Source organism: Galeopterus variegatus, unplaced genomic scaffold (assembly GCF_000696425.1).
Source record: "Galeopterus variegatus unplaced genomic scaffold, G_variegatus-3.0.2 Scaffold237, whole genome shotgun sequence".
In the NCBI taxonomy this organism is placed as follows: domain Eukaryota; kingdom Metazoa; phylum Chordata; class Mammalia; order Dermoptera; family Cynocephalidae; genus Galeopterus; species Galeopterus variegatus.
The window spans coordinates 320,982-342,039 of record NW_007726348.1 but is presented as its reverse complement, the minus strand read 5'-3'; the positions used below and the strand labels follow the sequence as shown (position 1 = coordinate 342,039).

Sequence of the window (21,058 nt, the reverse complement as noted above, 5' to 3'; positions counted from 1 at the left end):
TCAGTGTTGCCCCCGTACCGGACCGGGGACCAGCAACGGGATCGCAACCCTCGGTGTTGCTCCCGCGCCTCGCTCAGCCAGTGAGCGGGAACCGGTCCGTATGTGGGATCCGAACCCTCGGGCGGGAGCGCCGCCGCGCTTCCCAAGCGGCGCACTATCCAGTGTGCCACCGGGCCGGCCCTCTCTGTTCTTTTTCTACTGAAAAGTTAAACCATTTTTGGCCAAGTTTAAAAATTTAAAATGATAGAGTCAAAGCACTATTTTTAAATAACAACAAATTCTCTTAATTTAACAGATTTCTTACTTCTCAACCTTCTTGATCATTTACAACCCCTCTTTGAAATCCTTAGAGTACACCTAAAATATTTTTGGTTTTGCTAGTTAGGAGAGCAAAATGCTCCAAATCACACACATTAGATCACTTCTCTGAATTTAGCCTGAAGCCTTTTCCACTTATTTCTCTTTTGGATTAGAAAGAGGTGATTATTTTTCATACCTATGGATAATATGTGAATGAGCAAGGCCAATACTACATCACTTGATTTTAATACTTGATTATGTGCTGTCTCAACAAATTATTAATTATAAGTAGTGCCCCCTCGTACTCTTAGAAATGTCCCAGTTTGAGTAATAAATTATATGATCACTTTATGTTTCATGCATATTCTTTGGCATTTATGTTTCCACCATTCCTTATATCCAAATAACTGTCCAGGAATAATTCAGATGTTTGCATTTGCTGTTAGGTTAAATACCGAGAAAATTTTGACAAAGATAAGGGCAAGACGCCAAAATTCAATCCAAAAGACAGCCAGCTCTACAAAACCATGAAAGATGCTAATAATCTCGCAAGTGAGGTATGTTTTTTTAATTGTGGTAAAATATATAGCACATATTTGACATTTTAACCATTTTTAAGTGTACGATTTAGTAGCATTAGTTGTATTTACAATGTTGTCTAACTACCACGACTATCTGGTTCCAACACTTTTTCATCACTCCTGACAGAAACTCTAGAACCATTAGGCAATAAATTCCCATTATCTCCTTTCCCCACCCCCTGGTAACCTTTAATCTATTCTCAGTCTGTATGAATTTGCCTATTTTAGAGATTTTATATAAATTGAATGATGCAATATGTATCCTTTTGTGTGTGGCTTATTTCACTTAGCATAATATTTTCAGGGTTTGTCCATGTTGTAGCATGTATCAGAACTTCATTCCTTTTTATGGTGGAATAAAATTCCATTGTATGTATTTACCATGTTTGGTTTATCTGTTCATCTGTTGATGAACATTTGGGTTGTTTCCACCTTTGGGCTACTGTGGATAAGATATGGTTTTTCAACACCATCTCCAGCATTTGTTTTACAATGGGATATCTTAGTCTGATTTCCATCAGTGCTGTTTTCCATTTTATATTTATGTGATTTCCTTTTTCCCCCTTTAACATGTAGGTTAAATATAAGGCTGACCTGAAGAAACTTCACAAACCTGTAACTGACATGAAGGAGTCTCTGATAATGAATCACGTCCTGAGCACAAGCCAACTGGCCAGTTCTGTAAGCTTAACTGTTTTTTCTAGAAACAGCTGTTTCACCCATTTGCAATTAAATTCCTTCTCTGAGCTCACATGCATCTCTCTGCTACTGATACACTAGATTTATCACAAAGCTGTTCTCTTGAGTGTATTCTTCCAAATTACAGCACAATCTACCAAATCTCCACTGACTATAACACCTCTCCGAATGTAGAAATGCTTCTATTTTTAGAATATTTAAACTTTTTTTCAATTAACCATTCCCTTTCTTCTTTCTAAGGACATAGAACTACCATCTGAAGTAGTTTCTTTCACTTTTAACCCTTCACTTATAACGCCATATAACCTAAGTGTTTACTTCTGGCAGTAACTAAAAATACTGAAGTTGGATCTTCATCTTTTACAACTTTTTCTTAAGCCCCCATTTAGTGTTTGCTAATTTCAGTTTGGTCTTGACAAAAAAATTGCTGCTGTGCAAATGTCCTATCTGAAGAGAAAAAAATAGGAATGCTGAAGCTTTCCCGCCAACGTGCCTTTTTTGCCCCCTCCCCCCAGTACCAGTACAAGAAGAACTATGAGAGGAGCAAAGGCCACTACCACACTATACCCGATAACCTGGAGCAGCTGCACCTCAAAGAGGCCACAGAATTACAGAGCATAGTAAGTTGATCAAGACTGACTTCCCCACCCCCGCAACGTGCACATTCATCTACAATGTAAAAAAATATCATGCATTCCCCCCAGGATAGGAGTTATGCTTTACAGACAGTAATGGTAATTCCCCCCCACGCAGGCAAACACAACAGGAAACTGTTCTGAATGGCAATGAGATGCCACCCAACTGTACATACTGTATCCATTAAAAAGAACCATCCTTAAACTGGTCTCTGCATAGGCATAGGAATTGACCAGAAGAGAGATATCTAACAAGACTTTTCATCACTAGGTGAAATACAAAGAAAAGTATGAGAAGGAACGAGGAAAGCCCATGTTGGACTTTGAAACACCAACATACATCACTGCCAAAGAGTCGCAGCAGATGCAGAGCGGGGTAAGTCCTACAAAGACACACCACAATAGGAGAAACTGGGTATGTGGGAGAGGGGAGAGTATGGGAACTATTTGTGTTTTCTGCTCAATTTCTCTGTAAAAGGAAAACTGTCATAAAAAGAAAAATTACACACAAAAATGAAAAAAAAAAAAGACACCATGAAACAAAGATACCATCAAGCTAATGGACATGAGCTCTGCCCATACATATATCCAGTCTCCTGTTATCCAAAAGTGGTAGATGATGGAACTTTTTAACATGTGATTACTGGAATATTTTCCATCCCAGAAATCCTATGGTTCAGCTGTTTCAAAAAATTGTTCTCAGTAGTAGATATTTACCATATATGTTTTATTTCAATGGCCATTTTCATAAAATTAGAACACTGCAAACTACTCCTGATACTGGAACAAATTATGCAAGTACTAAATATAATTTGAATTTTTTTTCTTTGATGAATGAAAAGTTCCCTCCACGCAGACACACCTTTGGCTTTGGGATGCTCTACTTTTAGTAGGATGCCCCAAGCCAAACAAAAGGGGCTCAGTGATCAAGGTGTTCATCAGGACCCCAGAAAATCAGAACTTAAGGTGCCATATTTTCTATTCTAGAATTGTAACCAGAAGTGTTTTTAAAAAATTGTTTTTTATTTTTAACCAAAAGTGAAGAATGGAGTCTTATTTTGAATCTTAGAAAGTCTCTTTTCATTGGGAAACAGGCTTATCTAGAATTTGTGTTTGCCTCTCCTCCATGGGGCATATCTTCAACTATAAAAATAAATTGTTTTTAATAAAAGTAGTGGTTTTTGGAGCTTTCTGGTATATAGAAAGCTAGATCATCAAAGTAGAAAATAGTTTCAAACAATTGGTGAATCTGAGTTAAGGATTTATGGGAGTTCCTTGTAGTACTCATGCAACTTTTCTATAAATTTAAAATTCAATTAAAATTAAAAAGTTATAAAATGGAGTTCCAATATCTATTCCAAGTCTCTCTGTGAGACAGCCTAGTCCAGGGGTTGGAGGGGAAGAGGAGCATAGGAAGATGACGGGGTGGCCCTTTCTGTCAACCGTGGACAAAGCCACAAGATTTCTCTGTGCCTTGTTCACCTGATCTATCAGTGATTAAAAAAAAAAATAAGTCAGGCCGGCCCAGTGGTGCACTGCTACAGTGCGCCGCTTGGGAAGCGCGGCAGCGCTCCCGCCGAGGGTTCGGATCCCACATACAGACCGGCTGCTCACTGGCTGAGCGAGGTGCGGGAACAACACCGAGGGGTGCGATCCCGTTGCTGGTCCCGGTCCGGTACGGGCACGACACTGAGGGTTGCAATCCGTTGCCGGTCACAAAAAAGACAAAAAGGAAAAAAAAAATAAATCATGATAATGAAAAAGGCCAAGTTTGCATTCAGTTCCCTCAGGCTCTCCTTCCTCTGAGATTTTTATTTTCCCCTTGAGTCACTTATTTCTAGTTCTCAAAATCTTTTGTCATCTTGAAAACAATGTGGGAAGGCTCCAGGAGAGACAGTGGATTCCGAGTCTTGATGAGGCGTCCACCCTTCTCTCTGGCAGAGGGTCAGCTCCAGTCACAACGTCAGACAGATGAGTGAGGGGCCCATCAGAGTTTCTCAGCCTCTGAGCTTCCTTGGGGCCATTTGCTCTAGACAAAATATTTCCAGAACAATCAGACGTGTTTTGAATATGTGACCATTAGCAGAACTATGATTGAGTTGAGACGGCACATAAGAAGAAAATGTTGTAATTTTTTTCTTCCTAGGATTGAGAATAAATTGCAACAAAGAATGTTTTTTAACTTGTCTTTTCTTCCTACTCATATTAGAAAGAATATAGGAAAGATTACGAAGAGTCCATTAAAGGCAGAAACCTGACTGGCCTGGAGATCACGCCAGCTTTGTTACATGTCAAATATGCAACCAAAATAGCAAGCGAGGTAGTGCCCACTTGGTCTTTTCTTTCCCTCTTGATTCAAATAATTGCACTAATGACACTCATCAATGTGTTCCGTCTGCCATTTTCATCACCACCTAACTGTGGGTTTCAAGCTGGGTTCACATGTGTTTGGTACTACCATCTAATTTATTCCCCACGTTAATTCTTCTGATTTTTTAATTGGATACCTAATAAAATGTGCTTACCTTAGCATTCTATTAATTTCTAGTTTTTTATATGATATTTAATATTAACTGATGAAGCTTGTCCATGCCTTTAATCATATCTTTATTTACTAAACTGTGAGCTGTTTAAAAGTTGGAAGTGTTTTTTATTTTTTGGTTTCTTGGCTCTTCACCTAAGAGAAACAATCCAACCTTTCTTCTCTTTGTTTTTGCTTTCATTTTGTGATATAGAAAGAGTACAGGAAAGATCTGGAGGAAAGCATTCGTGGAAAGGGTCTCACTGAAATGGAAGATACACCTGACATGCTAAGAGCAAAGAACGCCACTCAGATCCTCAATGAGGTGGGCCCACCACCGACTGCATGCACATAATTAATAGAGCATCTTCCCCTACCTAGCCAAGTTGCACACATGCACACAAAACAAAAACAGAGAAGAGATAAAAAGAGAGTTTTTGATTTTCAAATTCCATATCCAACATGATTATTGGGCATTAAATAAATTATATCTCAATTTCTGGTGAGTGGATATTGTAACAGTATGTTTCTATGGTGGTATCAGAATCTGTTTTTAAATCTAATATTATTTGATTTAACCTCAGTACACTCAGTTTAAATAAAAACGCCACACTGGAGTGATGTGCACCTAAGTTTAATCCTACTTTTGTACCAAACCAAATTTAAAATTTACTTTATACTTTTGTTTTCTAAGCAGAGAATGCTAAAAGTATTCATAAGGAGGCCATATATTGACTCATATTGACATGTGGACATGTGTAGAATAGTTTCCTACAGTGGGCTTTTGCAGACCCCACTCTATCCCACCACGTGGTACAGTGAAGGTGACTAGCAAGAGACACTCTCTGTGACAACTGAGGTGGCATGTTGTGCAGATTTATATTCACTCTTTTTGTTTATTACCTAGCAGTGGAAGTTAACTTTTTTTTTTCTTTTAATGCTACTATAGAAAGAATATAAGCGAGACCTGGAGCTGGAAGTCAAAGGAAGAGGGCTGAATGCCATGGCCAATGAAACTCCAGATTTTCTGAGGGCCAGGAATGCTACTGATATTGCCAGTCAGGTCAGTGTTACTTTCCATGTCAATCTTTTTAAAAAGTAGTTGTGATTATAAGGACACAATGCTGTCCCTCTGTCATCTTTCCTGTTGGTCAGTGACAGTCAAATGCATACAGTGGCATTGTTGAACATCCACCCGCTGGAATCCATTCCATTGAAAGGGTCATGGACCCTTTGCCAGGCTTGCTTCTATCTGCCGTGTGAGTCTACAGCCACAAGGGACAGAGGCTGGAGAACCAAATAGGTGCTTGGAGCTGGGGCAGACTCCTAACATCCTGGCCTTCTTTCTTGGATTTCCTTGCTTAGAATATTTGGGGAGTCCTTTCTTTCCCTCCTTTCAATGTCTAAATTTAAAACAGAGTTTTTAGGCATCCTACCTTGTGTAATGCTAATTGGAGTGGGTCTTTTGCTCACTTGTCATTCTCCCAGTTCTATGTAAACAATCTCTGCCTTACTGTTGATTATCTCCCTCCTTACCCATGCCCCACCCTACACCCAACTAGATAGTAAGTCTTTCAACAGCTAGGACCTCCTTTCTGAATCTCACTCTTTAGCATAAAGCTATAAACACCATAGGAAGAATGTCAAGTGAATGAGTCCCTCTTAATCAAAGCAATTGAACAAATGATGTGCACATCGTAAACACTTGTCCCACTGTTGGCTGTCCTTTTACAGATTAAGTATAAGCAATCAGCAGAAATGGAAAAAGCCAATTTCACTTCTGTGGTTGATACTCCGGAGATCATTCATGCCCAACAAGTCAAGAACCTTTCAAGTAAGGTAAGGAGATTCATCAGAGTGTCACTAATAGTCCCCAATCATGAAGAACACAAGTCCTCCCATGAACACCTAAGGAGATTCTTTCAAATCACAATTTTGCCCAATAAAAAAGAAAAGATTCACCTGTGATACAGGTTTGAGTCAGAGTTGAGGTTTCTGTGTTAGATTTAAAATACAGTATAAGAGGGAATTTTAAGGTACTAAGAACTCTTACACAGTGCAAACGATAATTAATGAATCAATACTGTAACATGTAAAGGCTCATAATTTGTGAGCGAATCTAGAAGAAACATAGTAGACAACCCACATTAGGATTATTAATCTCTAACTTGTTTGAGTAGCCCCACATTACAGTTCTTGCTTATCTTCTGATCAGTGAGCTCCAAAGCAGTAGTTACCTGACCTAGCTTTGTTTTATAAACACTTGGGAATGGAGATTCCCTGCTCCCACCCTGGAATTCTGAAGCTAGCAAATCCGAGGTAGGCTCTGTAAATGTTTTTGTCTGTTTGTTTTTAATCTTCACAGATGATCTTTTAATGACCAATCAGGTTGGAAAATCATGGATTTAAACTCTTTATTATCATTACACAATTTTATGTCATAAAGTTACATATGAAAAATATAATTATTGCTAGAGAGTAGTTTAATTAGGAAACAGATATATTCATATGGGAGAAATGAACCTTTTATTTGGGAGTGACAGAGAAGAATAATTAACTTGTTTTTAATTACCAACATTACATGGGCCCCAGACTATAATGTTGTGTTCACTGGGGAAACCAGGAAGGCCATCATTCTTTGGGCTATGAGAGGTCCACCAGTTGTATTAACTTCAGCCTTTTGGCATTGCTAGTCTTTAAGGAAAACTTCAGCATGCAGGCCTGACTCACTCTGGTCATGTGTGTTCTTCTGGAATTCTCTTTGGCTGGTTCCTCAGAGTTTAAAATATGGCCAGGCAGGTTACTTCTTCCACAGTTCAGATCGGTATTTTCCCTTGAGTGATGGATTGGTGCTGGTGTTTTTCACAAAACTTTTCAATTTCCAGTGGAGCATCTGTATTTTATAATTCTAAACCTCATACTGGGGGGTTAGTGCAAGCAGTGTGAGCTGACTCACAAATTCAGGGTACTGTACTGAACACTTCTTAATGCCAGGGAAGTCCAGGTCCTTTCCTCCCAGAATATCTCCAAATGCTGTGTGCAAACCTTGGCTCTAAATGGCTTTCCATTAGATGAACAAAATCTAGGCCAAAATATTTTATTGCCTAAAATTGGTTTGTTGTTGTCTTTGGGAAGATTAAAATTTTCAACACTTATTAATGTAATTCATATTTAATATAATTTAGATAGAGATAGATAGAAAGAATAGCATTGTCCCTATTATAAAAATGGCTAGTTTCTTTCCCTCATCCCTATACACCTGAACTTCCCAGAAAAGAGGAAGAAACTGGAGCTAAATAAAGCTGTAGAGAAAAGTGAAAGGACATAATGGCAAGTGATGAAAGAAAGACAAGGCTCTAAGGCAGAGGAAGAGTTCTGCTGCAGAGAGCAGGGAGCTGACTGCAGAAGTGCCCAGGAGAAGAGCAGCCCCCTGTGAACAAGTCTGTCTGACCAAAGGCTGGGGCTGAGCAGGGAAGCCCAAGGAAGAGCAATGGCTGGTGTAGAGCAGTCTTTGGCTGACGGGTTGGCCACAGTGGTGGCCCCAGATCTATCTGTTTACTAGGCTGGTTTCTGCAGCACCGAGCCATTTTCTGGAAGCGCCTTTTGGGCCTGCTCAGTCCTGCAGCCAGGAGCCCCACTGCACTGCTCATGGTCAGTGATCCTTTTCACTAGCGAAGGCCGGCTTTCAGGAGGCCGCGTTCTCAGCTCTTAATCCTCCTGCTTCTCTCTGCCTCCCGGTTGAATGGTCCCCTTCATGTGGGCCAGCCAGCATGGGCCCTTCTCTGCCAGCTCTGCCATGACAGTGGGTCTTATTAAATGCCAGGCTCAGTCCTGGCAAAAGGAGGCGTGGTGCTCACTGACCAAGAGGGCTCTGCTTTCTAACTCCCAACATCCTTGGCAGTCAGGAAAATACAAAGGACTTCTCCTCTGCTGAGCCAGAAGAGCTATTTTAGGTCCCATTGGCCCAAATCCCTGTGGTGTTTACCCTCCTTATTTCTTGGAATCTATTCCCAGAAAAAGTACAAGGAAGATGCCGAGAAATCCATGTCATATTATGAGACCGTTTTGGACACCCCAGAGATGCAGAGAGTCCGGGAGAACCAAAAGAACTTCAGCCTTGTAAGTTTTATTGACTTTCAGACACAGCCCACAGGGACCTGGGCAGGCTGAGGAGGATGTCTCCAGGCACACGCTCGGGTAGCCCACCCCTGCAATGGGACTATTGAGCTCCGCAGCTCCATCCACGCCCCCGGAAATGTATGTCGATTTTTCTCTGAGCTCGCCTTACATTTCAATCCCCAAATCACAGCATGAAAGACCCATCTGATACTTTGTTGATGGTGTAGGGGAGAAAAGTATTATCTTTTCCTCACCCATCACAAGGTTCTTGGTCGGCACCCCTATAACAAAAGACAGATTAACAAGAGAAAAATATAAATTATATTAAATAAGTTCTACATGACATGGGAGCCTTCAGAAATGAAGACCCAAAGAAACAAGGAGATCTGTGTATTTTTATGGACAGTCATGAAGTACGACTAGACAAAGAGGGTATGAGCTAATGTAGTCAACTGGGAGAATTTAGAAAGGCCTGGGTGTTCAGATTCTTCTTGGCATCTCTATGTCTTAAGCTCCCTTGGGGTACAGGGAAGACCCCTCTGGAATGAGGGTCTTATGATCTACTGTAGAAGGTCAGAGAGTTCTTTGACTGCCTGTTTGAGGGGAAAACAGTGGGAGAAAGTCAGAGAGACCCTCCTACTTCTGCTGTTTTCTCAAATGCTGAAGTGCCATATTTTGGGGTAGTATGTCCAGAGCCCATCAGTGGCTTCCCATCACTGAATATGAACTATCACCATCTTCCATGAGTGGTTGCGATCCGTTGCCGGACACGGAAAAAGACAAAAAAAAAAAAAAAACACTGGGGTATGCAGGAAAGCTAAGGGGCTATGGTCTAAATAGGTACCCCAACCTTGCCCCCAGAGATGAGGAGACCAAGTGTCCCTGTCCTCGGAATTGTTCTCCTCTGACCCAATATTAGCATGTGGTCCCCTTCACACTAAGTATAGGGCTTGTGTTGTTTAAATTGTGACTGTAGAAATTGTGGGTTGCTAATCAGACACACGTATGTGTTAGGAAGAACAGCTGTCCGGCATGTAGTAATACCTTTCTTTTCCCATGTTTATATCGGCAGGTGAAGTATAAGGAAGCAATTGGACAGGGAACTCCAATCCCCGACCTGCCTGAAGTGAAACGTGTCAAGGAGACGCAGAAGCACATTAGCTCGGTAGTGGCCCATACTCTCAGCATGTGCTTGTGTGACTGTCCACCTCCCGATCGCTACCCTAGCTCTACCTCATTCCTTCTTCCTCCTACCAAGGGCTTCCCATACCTTAGAGATGTTGTGAATTCTCCCTCGATCCTGAGGGGGGCACGGCAGTTTGGAAAAGTAGATAAGAAACCTCTGTCTTCACATAATCAAGGAGCAGAAGGGACTTGGCTTCTTAAGTGATCATCATGCCTTCAGTTTCCAAAGTAAAATATTCTGACAGTAGTAATGGGTTATTGGGATGATCTCAAGTTATTTAACCAAACGTACATACATATAAACATAAAAGTAATATAAGATAATTTTGTATTGCATAGATATATGAATGATAGGATTCCCCAGTGTCCAGGAAGACCCTAGGTAGACCTATGAAATCTCTGCAGCCTTCTTCTGACCCTCTCAAGATTTCTTGCCCTGTGTTTTCTGCTCTCTCTGTCTTGTAAATGCAATACATGGTTAAGGTGCTGGCTGTCGTCTACCCACATTGTATATTATTTATTAAACCTGTTCTGTAACAGGAATTTCAGGCACCTGTGCACAGTGTGGGTGGGTGGGGGAGGATGTCCCCCACACCTGAGATAGAAGGTTAGCATGTTTCTCCTGACCTCTGTCAAGCAAGCCCCGCCTCTGCACCCTGCACCCCCTTTCCCATCCATAAGCAGATTCTAAGCAGTTGCTGGTTACCAGCAAGAGACTATGTGAAGTTTGAGGAATAGTTTATGGCCAATAAAAGGTGGGGAGAGATTCCCCTGGTGACTGGATGACTGAACTCTCATCTGATTTCCATTAGAAGGTACATGGTATTTCTCTTGCAGCTAGTTTGTATTATTTCGATCTCATTCTTTTTTTGCTCTCTCCTTATGCTCTGGTTTCCTTGTGGTACAAACTTCATCTAGAGTTTTGTGTCGACTAATCAGAGAAAACTAGCCCATGGCTTGTTGCCACTTTGGATTGCAACTTTTTGCTTTTCTCTTATTTTGTTTTGTTCTGTTGTCCACATGATCAGTTCAGCTGCCTTGCTGGGTAAAGGGAAAACACAACTTTGTTACCAAGACAGTAGATTTTCAAAGACTCCTACATTTCCTAGTGAAACAAAGCTATGCTGCCAGCTTGTCACTGATTTTAGGAATTAATCCATGACATATCCCCAAGGTTTTTGGTGTTGCTCCCCACCCCATGCACTAAGTACACCATCGAACCCATCCATTTAAAAAGAATTCATTCATTCCTTTAGGCTGTAAATTCTTTACATTAGGAGGGAAGGAGTCAACAGCTAAGAAAGTGGAGGTTGCTTAGTCTTTTCATTAAAAAGACTGTATCCTTGTAAATTCTTTACATTAGGAGGGAAGGAGTCAACAGCTAAGAAAGTGGAGGTTGCTTAGTCCTTTCATTAAAAAGACTGTATCCTTGGGGCCGGCCCGGTGGCGCACTGCTATAGTGCGCCGCTTGAGAGCACAGCGGCGCTCCTGCCGAGGGTTCGGATCCCACATACAGACCGGTTCCTGCTCACTGGCTGAGCGAGGTGCGGGCGCAGCACCGAGGGTTGCGATCCCATTGCCGGTCCCGGTCCGGTACAGGCGCGACACTGAGGGTTGCGATCCGTTGCCAGACACGAAAAAAGACAAAAAAAAAAGACTGTATCCTTTGATATTGCCCCTCAAAAAAATGGACTTCTCTGCTCAAAAAACACTAGTTTACTTGATCCAGCAATCAGTAAGAATTTCAGAGAAAGATACTCTTCCTGAAAAATAAACAGATGGTCTCCGCATATCAAGGATACCTACAGACTAGGAGCCTGCTAGGAATTTTCATTAGAAAATAACATTCCTTCAGGCTTGTTGAGAATTTTGTTTTATTTTTTTTTTACCGGTAAGTGGATCGTCACCCTTGGCTTGGCGTCGTCGGCACCACGCTCAGCAGTGAGCATACCCGCCATCCCTATACAGGATCTCATGGCTTGTTGCCACTTTGGATTGCAACTTTTTGCTTTTCTCTTATTTTGTTTTGTTCTGTTGTCCACATGATCAGTTCAGCTGCCTTGCTGGGTAAAGGGAAAACACAACTTTGTTACCAAGACAGTAGATTTTCAAAGACTCCTACATTTCCTAGTGAAACAAAGCTATGCTGCCAGCTTGTCACTGATTTTAGGAATTAATCCATGACATATCCCCAAGGTTTTTGGTGTTGCTCCCCACCCCATGCACTAAGTACACCATCGAACCCATCCATTTAAAAAGAATTCATTCATTCCTTTAGGCTGTAAATTCTTTACATTAGGAGGGAAGGAGTCAACAGCTAAGAAAGTGGAGGTTGCTTAGTCCTTTCATTAAAAAGACTGTATCCTTGGGGCCGGCCCGGTGGCGCACTGCTACAGTGCGCCGCTTGAGAGCACAGCGGCGCTCCTGCCGAGGGTTCGGATCCCACATACAGACCGGTTCCTGCTCACTGGCTGAGCGAGGTGCGGGCGCAGCACCGAGGGTTGCGATCCCATTGCCGGTCCCGGTCCGGTACAGGCGCGACACTGAGGGTTGCGATCCGTTGCCAGACACGAAAAAAGACAAAAAAAAAAGACTGTATCCTTTGATATTGCCCCTCAAAAAAATGGACTTCTCTGCTCAAAAAACACTAGTTTACTTGATCCAGCAATCAGTAAGAATTTCAGAGAAAGATACTCTTCCTGAAAAATAAACAGATGGTCTCCGCATATCAAGGATACCTACAGACTAGGAGCCTGCTAGGAATTTTCATTAGAAAATAACATTCCTTCAGGCTTGTTGAGAATTTTGTTTTATTTTTTTTTTACCGGTAAGTGGATCATCACCCTTGGCTTGGCGTCGTCGGCACCACGCTCAGCAGTGAGCATACCCGCCATCCCTATACAGGATCCGAACCCGTGGCCTAGGCGCTATCAGCACTGCACTCTCCCGAGTGAGCCACGGGGCCGGCCCGAGAATTTTCTGTTTTATCATATGATTAGAAAATTTAAAACCAAGCCATCTATTTATTAAGTACAAATCTACTGCATACCTACTATTTTCAAGGCACACTTAGATGCAATGAAATAGACTTTTCTTATTTGTAAATGTATTACTATTAATGCATTTTAGGAACATACTGAGTGTTGGTTATAGAAAATGCATAACCCCTTCTCCTTACCCCAGAGAGTAAACCTGGACCCTCAAAAAAAGGGGAAAAAAATGCATAATTTAGTATCCAGTTTCAAGGTAGTAAAATTACTACTTTTGAAGAGAGAAAGAAAACGTAAATATTTATGAAATTTCTTTTCCTCCTATTCCTTGAGTGTTATATTTGAAAGCTAGATTGTTTTCATGAGTTGTCACCAAATAGCCTACGTGTAGCTGCAATCTGAAGGATTCATGTTCATTTTACCTTTTGGGGTATTCTAATTATTTTCTACAGGTTATGTACAAAGAAAACTTGGGAACAGGCATTCCAACCACTGTCACTCCAGAGATTGAGAGAGTCAAACGCAATCAAGAGAACTTTAGCTCGGTATTTACAAATATATCAAATAAGAAACTCTTTCCCATGAAAAGATTTACCAAAATAACCCATCATCCTTTTTTCAAAAGTAACATCTTAACAGTTTTGTGTGTCTGTGTGTGTGTATCATTACCTGACCAAAACCATCTCGACTTAATACAAAATGACTCATTTTTCTGATTGTACTTTAACATTTTCAGCAACTGACTAGTGTGAATCTGAAATACTGTAAATAGAATTAACACAAGATTCTTCATCATTATACTCATATCCTGTAACTTGATGCTTCCTGTTGTACTTTTTCTTACCTGGAATTAGCATAGTAGAGATCATCCTTAAAATGTGAAGTGATAGCATTATCTTTACTAAATATTACTTACTAAAATACGCCCTCCTCACACGCACCCCTTACCCCAGATGTCCTCCGTTCCTAAATCTTTGTGCTTGTTTTGAATGTCTTCTGGGTACTTTCTTGTATCTCACAGGTTTTGTACAAAGAAAATTTGGGGAAAGGAACCCCAACACCTGTCACTCCAGAGATGGAGAGAGTCAAACGCAATCAAGAGAACTTTAGCTCGGTATTTCCTAGGGGGCAAAAGAAAAAAAAATCCTTTAATTCTTATTTAAAATAATAACAAATTACAAATGTAAAATTACTAAATTCATGTAATGAACATAATAATGCCAAATATTACCTCAGTTTTCAACCCAAATCTAATCTAGTATTTACTTTAGTTCTGGTGTGAAATTTTAACTGCGCTTTCTCTAAAACATAGATATTTGTCACTTTCCTTAAAAACCTGTAATACTCAGTGTTTCCTCCCTCCAATCCTCCTCTAATAACAATAGGTATTTCTAACTGGTGTGACACAAGTCAGAAGTAAAAACCTAACACCTCTTCAAAAGGACAATGTTCATTAGAATCTTATTTGTATTTATCATGGCTCTGTCTGATGTATTCTTTGTGTCTGCAGCTTTTCTTAAAAGAATGTGATTCCTAAACATTTTCATTCAAAGACACAGCAATTCACACTAACTCAGAAATACAAATTTACTTGTCTCAGCTGTTTTTTTTGTGTATCTTGCAAGATATAAATGAGCTTTTCTTTGGAATATTTTCAGGATCATTGAGAGCTAGTATTTATTTAGCTTTTAATATTTATTAATATTTCTTTCATTCCCCCAAACCTTTCTCTCTCTTTCTCGCTTTCCTTTGGTTCCCTAAACTCATTGTATGTTTTGATAATGCCTAATCCTCTGTCTTTGAGAGAAGGCCTATGTAAGCCAAGCCACCCTTGTCCACTGCCTGGCAGCTGTGTATATACTGATGCCACTCAGAGACAGACTGTGTGTGACCAAATGTCCAAAGGTGATCTGTAGTCGTTCTATTTCTTAAGATTATTTAGGCCTATTTAACTTCATTGTAAAAAAACAAAACAAAAAATACTTTTAGAGACTTTTTTGAGGTTCATCTACCTAAAAGATGGGTGTAGGCTGATGTGATTGTCGGTTTTGTGCACACAGATATTGTACAAAGAGAACTTGAGCAAGGGGACCCCCATACCTGTGACTCCTGAGATGGAACGAGTCAAACGCAATCAAGAAAACTTTAGCTCGGTATTTGGGAGAAAGCTCCTTTAACCCCATATTAAAATAATAATTTCTGTAAAACAAAACTTCTCACACTTAGTCCCTTTACAATAATCAATTTAACAAATTATTATTTTTTTAAATCTCACCAACCAAATTCTACCATTTTCCAGATCTTATACTCACCATTTGATGCTAATGTTTTATACTTTCTGTAACAGTCCCTTAAATCTTTTAATTGGTTCCTCTCCTTTCCTTTTCACTTTTAGGTGACTGCTGGGACTTTTGAATTTAATTGAGTTAAAAAAAAACCAAAAAACCAATACTGAAACTCATATTTACTTGGAACTCTTTTTATCTGTTGTTTCTGGGTTTGAGTTACAAGAAAAAATACTGGACACAAGGCCACATGTAGAAATAGTGGTTCGTGCTTGGGAACAGGGGCCACCTTAACATAGATCCTATCCAGATAAACAGTAGTCCTGAGGAAGAAAATCGTTCAATATTAAAACCAAAAGCAATCTTGTTTTGATACTTGTCCTAAACTAGCTATTTTGTGAATAGAAATCCAGGCCTTCTGATTTTTTTTTTTTGAGTTTGTATTTAATGTTATTTTCTCTTTCATTAATATCATTGTTGCTGAAAAGTCCGTGAAACTTCCAAATGAGGATTTTAGCTAAGTTCACTTATGCCTGAGATGGAGAATCAAATGTCATCTGGAAAATTTAGCTGGATCTTTTTTTTTTTTTTTTTGAAAGGTGGTTAATCTAAAATGCTTCGATTGTCAGTTTAAATATTTTCTAAAAGTTTTTTTTTTTTTTTTTTAAAGATGACCGGTAAGGGGATCTTAACCCTTGGCTTGGTGTTGTCAGCACCACGCTCAGGCAGCAAGCTAACCGGCCATCCCTATATGGGATCCGAACCCGGGGCCTTGGTGTTATCAGCACCGCACTCTCCCGAGTGAGCCACGGGCCGGCCCATTTTCTAAAAGTTTGATACTTGCACATAATTAGATCAGTAACTTTCTTCAGTCCCACTGTCTTTTTGTTTTGTTTCCAATTACTATTCACTAACAACCTTTCAATTTTGTTTTCAATGTAAGTTAATACGTCTGTCGGAATGTTATATGCACTGTTTTCCCTGTGGGTTTACTATTATCATCATTCCTTTTATTGAAATGCTTGGATCAATTTTCAAAATTATTTTTTAATTGTTTTCTTCTATATTAGAGTGTTTTATTGTTTGTATCTATTTGAAACCTTAATGATCCTAATGGTCCTGAACAAACTCTTTGTTTTTTAAAGTAACTGTTTGTGTTAACTTTTACACATGTTGCATTTAGGCAAAATTGTCCAGTGGTACATAGGCTTTTAGACTCTGGGAAATAAACAATACCATATATGAAAACATTGACTTCTAGACTTGACCATCTCTACAACCTGAACTTACTCAGCACAGACCAACTTTGCCATGTTGCATAGATGTGGTCTGGGGTTTTAAATATCTGTTATACTGTAGGACAAATGTTCTGTGTAGGGAAAATAAATATTTGCTAATCTAATTCAAAAGACAACTTTTCTATTTTTTGTACACTGAGCATTTTAGTGCTCATACGAAATTATATATAATTATATAATTATATATTATATAATTATATATATATTTCCCACCCTTAATTCCTGACACAGGAAATAAACATTTATATGTTAGTTAGAGTAAAAAGATTAACATCAAATACACTGGCACTTTGGCTGAGGAAATAATAAACATGTCTCACCCAGATCTGTGCCTGAACAGAGGTCGACTTTGTGAATTTGTCTTTCCTGCTTGACGTCTGTAGTTTCTTACTAGGCTCCCTAAAAGACAGACCAAAGGGCTGTTTTGACTGCTCTTGTTTTTTCTGGATGCTTTCTTGTGTCATACAGGTGTGGTATAAAGAAAACCTCGGAAAAGGGATTCCGATCCCCATCACTCCAGAGATGGAGAGAGTCAAACACAATCAAGAAAACTTTAGTTCGGTATTTAAAATAAAATTTTTAAAAATCCCTTTAACTATTTTAAAAATGTTATTAAAAGATTAATGGCTAGATTTTAAAAATCTAATTAATTTATCCCAATAAAAAAAATTGACCTGTCTTGTTCCCAACTTAATGCTTACATTCCCTGTGAATCAGTTACCCCATTTTGGTTAAACATTAATAATCATTTGACTTAATAAAAAAGAAGTGTTCAGTATTATATTTTAGCTTTTAAAAATGTAACATTCTCAGCATCTAAACGTTCACATTTATCCTGCTTTGGCAAATTTGATCCAAATATAAAGATTCAAAAAATTTATTCTGTGAAGATCCAACTGTTGGCCTCATTTCCTATTCTAACCTTCTCTGTCTCAACTGGTGTTTGTACAGATATTTTGAAGTTTCTTTTTTTAGCATCTTGCCATTGCTCTCCATGTGCCTTAAAAATAATTCCTCCCAGTATGTTCACCCAAACTAAAAATTAAATACTTTGGCTTCTTTCGAAAGTCGACAAGAGTTGTGTGTATGTAGCATCATATATACAATGTTTGATGAACCCAAATATCCTTATGTGATTTATTAATAGCATTTTCAAACCACAAGTAACTTCCTTGGTTTGCTTCTTTCTCTTGTCTGTTTTTTCTCTCCTGATAACAAGCTGGGGAATACTAATTGCTTCCTTTCATGATGCTCTTCTTTGCTCAGTGCTGCAGAGATTAGTTCAAACAGCAAACATAAAATTTTTTTTTTCCATATTTCTTAGTTTTTGCTGCTCTTCCCTGCCTTCCTTTGCTTTAAGGATACCTTTAGGCTCATCCAGGTTGAATCTGAAAGCTTCTGGTATTTCCCTTCCTCTAACTCATTCTCTTCCTCCTTCCTCTCCCCCCCCTCCCAACTGCTCCAAAAGAGGGGGAAAGTGATTGATTGCTCTTTTTGTTCTGGATGCTTTCTTATTATACAGGTGCTATACAAAGAAAACCTGGGGACAGGAATTCCAATCCCCATCACTCCTGAGATGCAGAGAGTCAAACACAATCAAGAGAACCTTAGCTCGGTATTTTTGGAAAGAAAAGGGAAAAAAGACGCCACTTAATCTCGGAATTAGACTGATACTTAACATTTATTCTTCTTTTTAAACCCACTTCCCTTCCTTTGCTTCTAATGTATCTTACTTAGCAAAAGGACATACTTTCTCACTTCTGTAATACAGTTAACTTTGATTTTTTACTTCATCTGATATTTTAAAAAATTTTTTTTAAATAAGAATAATGAATCTTTTAGTTTGTGTGGATAACAACAACATTGAGTTCTAACAATCTCATATCCCCATGTGATTGTTTAGGAGGCGCCATGCTCATAGAAATGAAAGCAGTAACATGGGTAACTCTGACAGCCTTCCCCCAGCAGCTGCAGTCCTCTCTGCCCCAGAGGGTGCGGAATGCCCATCCCAATAATGGCTTCCATTAAAGTAGTGTGTGGCATCTTGTCAGCTTATAACTCCTGGCTCCTTGGACCACAATGTTATTTCATAACAAGAAAGTTGACCTCACCTTAAAACCTCACAACAAATGAAATGTGACTTATGGTTGTTTTTCTGGATGCTTTCTTGTCGCACAGGTGTTATACAAAGAAAACATGGGCAAGGGAACCCCTTTACCTGTCACTCCAGAGATGGAGAGAGTCAAACACAATCAAGAAAATATTAGCTCGGTACTTTGGCAAGAAAAATAAACTACTTCTTTAATGACTTAAAAAACTACTACGATTTAAATAATACATATTAATCCAACTTTTTAAAGACAACTCAAATTTTGTGAATTTCTTTACCACATTTATCCTTCTTTCCTAAAGGGCTGCTCCTAGCCTTAACCCCATAATAACAAGATTGCTTTAATCCATAATTTAAAGTTCTAATATCAAGAGGTAACAGATTTTTCTATAAAACATCCTTTTGCTCATCTCTCCCCAAAACTTATTCTCTATCCATACCCTTAAGGTCTCTTTGTTTTACATACTGGTGAAAATTGGGATGGGGATGACTGGGTGGTATAGCAGGTATAATGGGGCTCTTTCTTGAATATTGCAGTTGTGATTTCCTTGTGATTTTGTGTTGGTGACTTCAGGTTCTAATTTATCCTTTCAGATTTGGACAAAGAGACCTTGAGAAAATTATGCCCTGATCTTCTCCTTCAAAGATAATAATATAAATTTATGACCCAGTAGTGTTTTTAAGTTCATTGTTAATTAAAAAGAAAAGTGTCACCAGAATGGCTTTTTGTTTTACCGATTTTAGGGGTTTTTTGTTGTTGTTCTTTTGTCTTATCATGTTCTTTAACTGCTAATTTCAGCAAACCAATTCCTGCAAGCTTTTGCTCTATGATATTAAATATGTTTATAAGTTACCAGGGGATTGGTGTTTGTGGGACTTTAGCTTTCAGTAGTGAACACCCTTGTGGCCCTCAACATTTACACTGTCTTTGGGTTTCTCCAATACTTGAGCTCAGTGCTTCTAAAATATCAGCATGCACTGCAGTCACCTGGAGGGTTTGTTAAACTGGATTGCTGGGTCTTGCCTCCAGTTTCTCATTCTGTAGGTCTAGTACAGGGCCAGAGAATTTGCATTTCTAACAAGTTCTCAGGTGATACTGACCCTGCTATCCAGGGACCCCACTTTGAGAACCACTACTTTAACAGAATTCTTCCTCTTGAATGCCATTTCCTAAATCTTCTGTTTCCAAGAATGACACTTGGGAGACATCAAGGTTAAGGATTTATTATGATGTGTTAGTATATTTCCTATTGATTTATCATGATGCAATTGCCAAAATCATTTTTCTTCACTGATAAGTTTGATGTTGTATTAAACTAAAGCAAGAGGCAGAGCACAGATAATAGGAAGAAAAAATGGGGAGGCAAAACCCTCTGCTTTGTCAGAGGGCCTACAGTTGTATTGATACGCCTGTGAGACTTTAAGTGCTGCATAAAGGTCCAGTAAGCTGCGGCTATGCTTGTTGTGATTCAAGCCCATGCCTGTAACTCCTGTTTAGATGATCTGTCAGGGGCTTGACATTCACAGACTAGTGATAAAATGACGGTGGCCTCTCAACCCTTTTGGGAACACTGCAGCTCTCTGTTACAGTCTGCAAGGATTTCAGGACAGGGTCCTACTTTGGAAACGTGTCTTGCTGTAACTACATTCAACTTCCTTTGGAAACATACTGCTTTCTACCTAACATTATTGCCCAAATGATTTGGTACCCTGAGCCTTAGCAAAAGTTATCTGTTCTGTTTCCTCTTTTGGTAACTGTAATTCTTTTTTTTCTTTTTGGATCCACTGGACTCGCTAGGTTTTGTACAAAGAAAATGTGGGGAAAGGCACCCCAACCCCTGTCACTCCAGAGATGCAGAGAGTCAAACGCAATCAAGAAAACATTAGCTCGGTATTGTCTTGAGAAACCAAAGTGCTTTTAATTTTGCAAAGTAACCCCTGCAGTTTGGCCTGCTCCTAACCCATCCCAGGTTGAAAACAAATGCCAGTTATATTTGAATCTCCTCTAGATATCATGCTACATTTACCATTGCTGTTAACTATCTATTTTCATTTTGCTTATATTTTTTCTCGGAGGCTGGCCAGTAAGGGGATCCAAACTCTTGATTTTGGTATTATCAGCACCACGCTCTAACCAATTGAGCTAACTGGCCAGCCCTCATTAACTATTTTAAATGCTTTCTTTTTGAGAGCTGTTCTCACCAATAATAATAGATTAAACATAGCTTCCCCTCCCCTCCCCCAATTGCATTATACCTAATAGTGAATATTGCATCCTTGTGACTTTTGGGTACCACTTTGTACCTCGCAGGTGCTATACAAAGAGAACCTGGGG

The 21,058-nt window shown here is 39.4% G+C and overlaps 1 protein-coding gene across 1 annotated transcript in view; it reads left to right on the top strand.

The window, feature by feature from the left end:
• Positions 1-21,058, top strand: part of NEB (nebulin) — a 225,660-nt gene that overhangs the window by 193,744 nt on the left and 10,858 nt on the right. The window contains exons 126-139 of the mRNA XM_008566372.1: positions 747-857; positions 1,458-1,562; positions 2,096-2,200; positions 2,487-2,591; positions 4,425-4,535; positions 4,951-5,061; positions 5,686-5,799; positions 6,471-6,575; positions 8,751-8,855; positions 9,928-10,020; positions 13,483-13,575; positions 14,052-14,144; positions 18,792-18,884; positions 20,522-20,614. Of these exons, the coding sequence (XP_008564594.1) occupies positions 747-857; positions 1,458-1,562; positions 2,096-2,200; positions 2,487-2,591; positions 4,425-4,535; positions 4,951-5,061; positions 5,686-5,799; positions 6,471-6,575; positions 8,751-8,855; positions 9,928-10,020; positions 13,483-13,575; positions 14,052-14,144; positions 18,792-18,884; positions 20,522-20,614 (1,437 nt within the window). The remainder of the gene's footprint in view (positions 1-746; positions 858-1,457; positions 1,563-2,095; positions 2,201-2,486; positions 2,592-4,424; positions 4,536-4,950; positions 5,062-5,685; positions 5,800-6,470; positions 6,576-8,750; positions 8,856-9,927; positions 10,021-13,482; positions 13,576-14,051; positions 14,145-18,791; positions 18,885-20,521; positions 20,615-21,058) is intronic.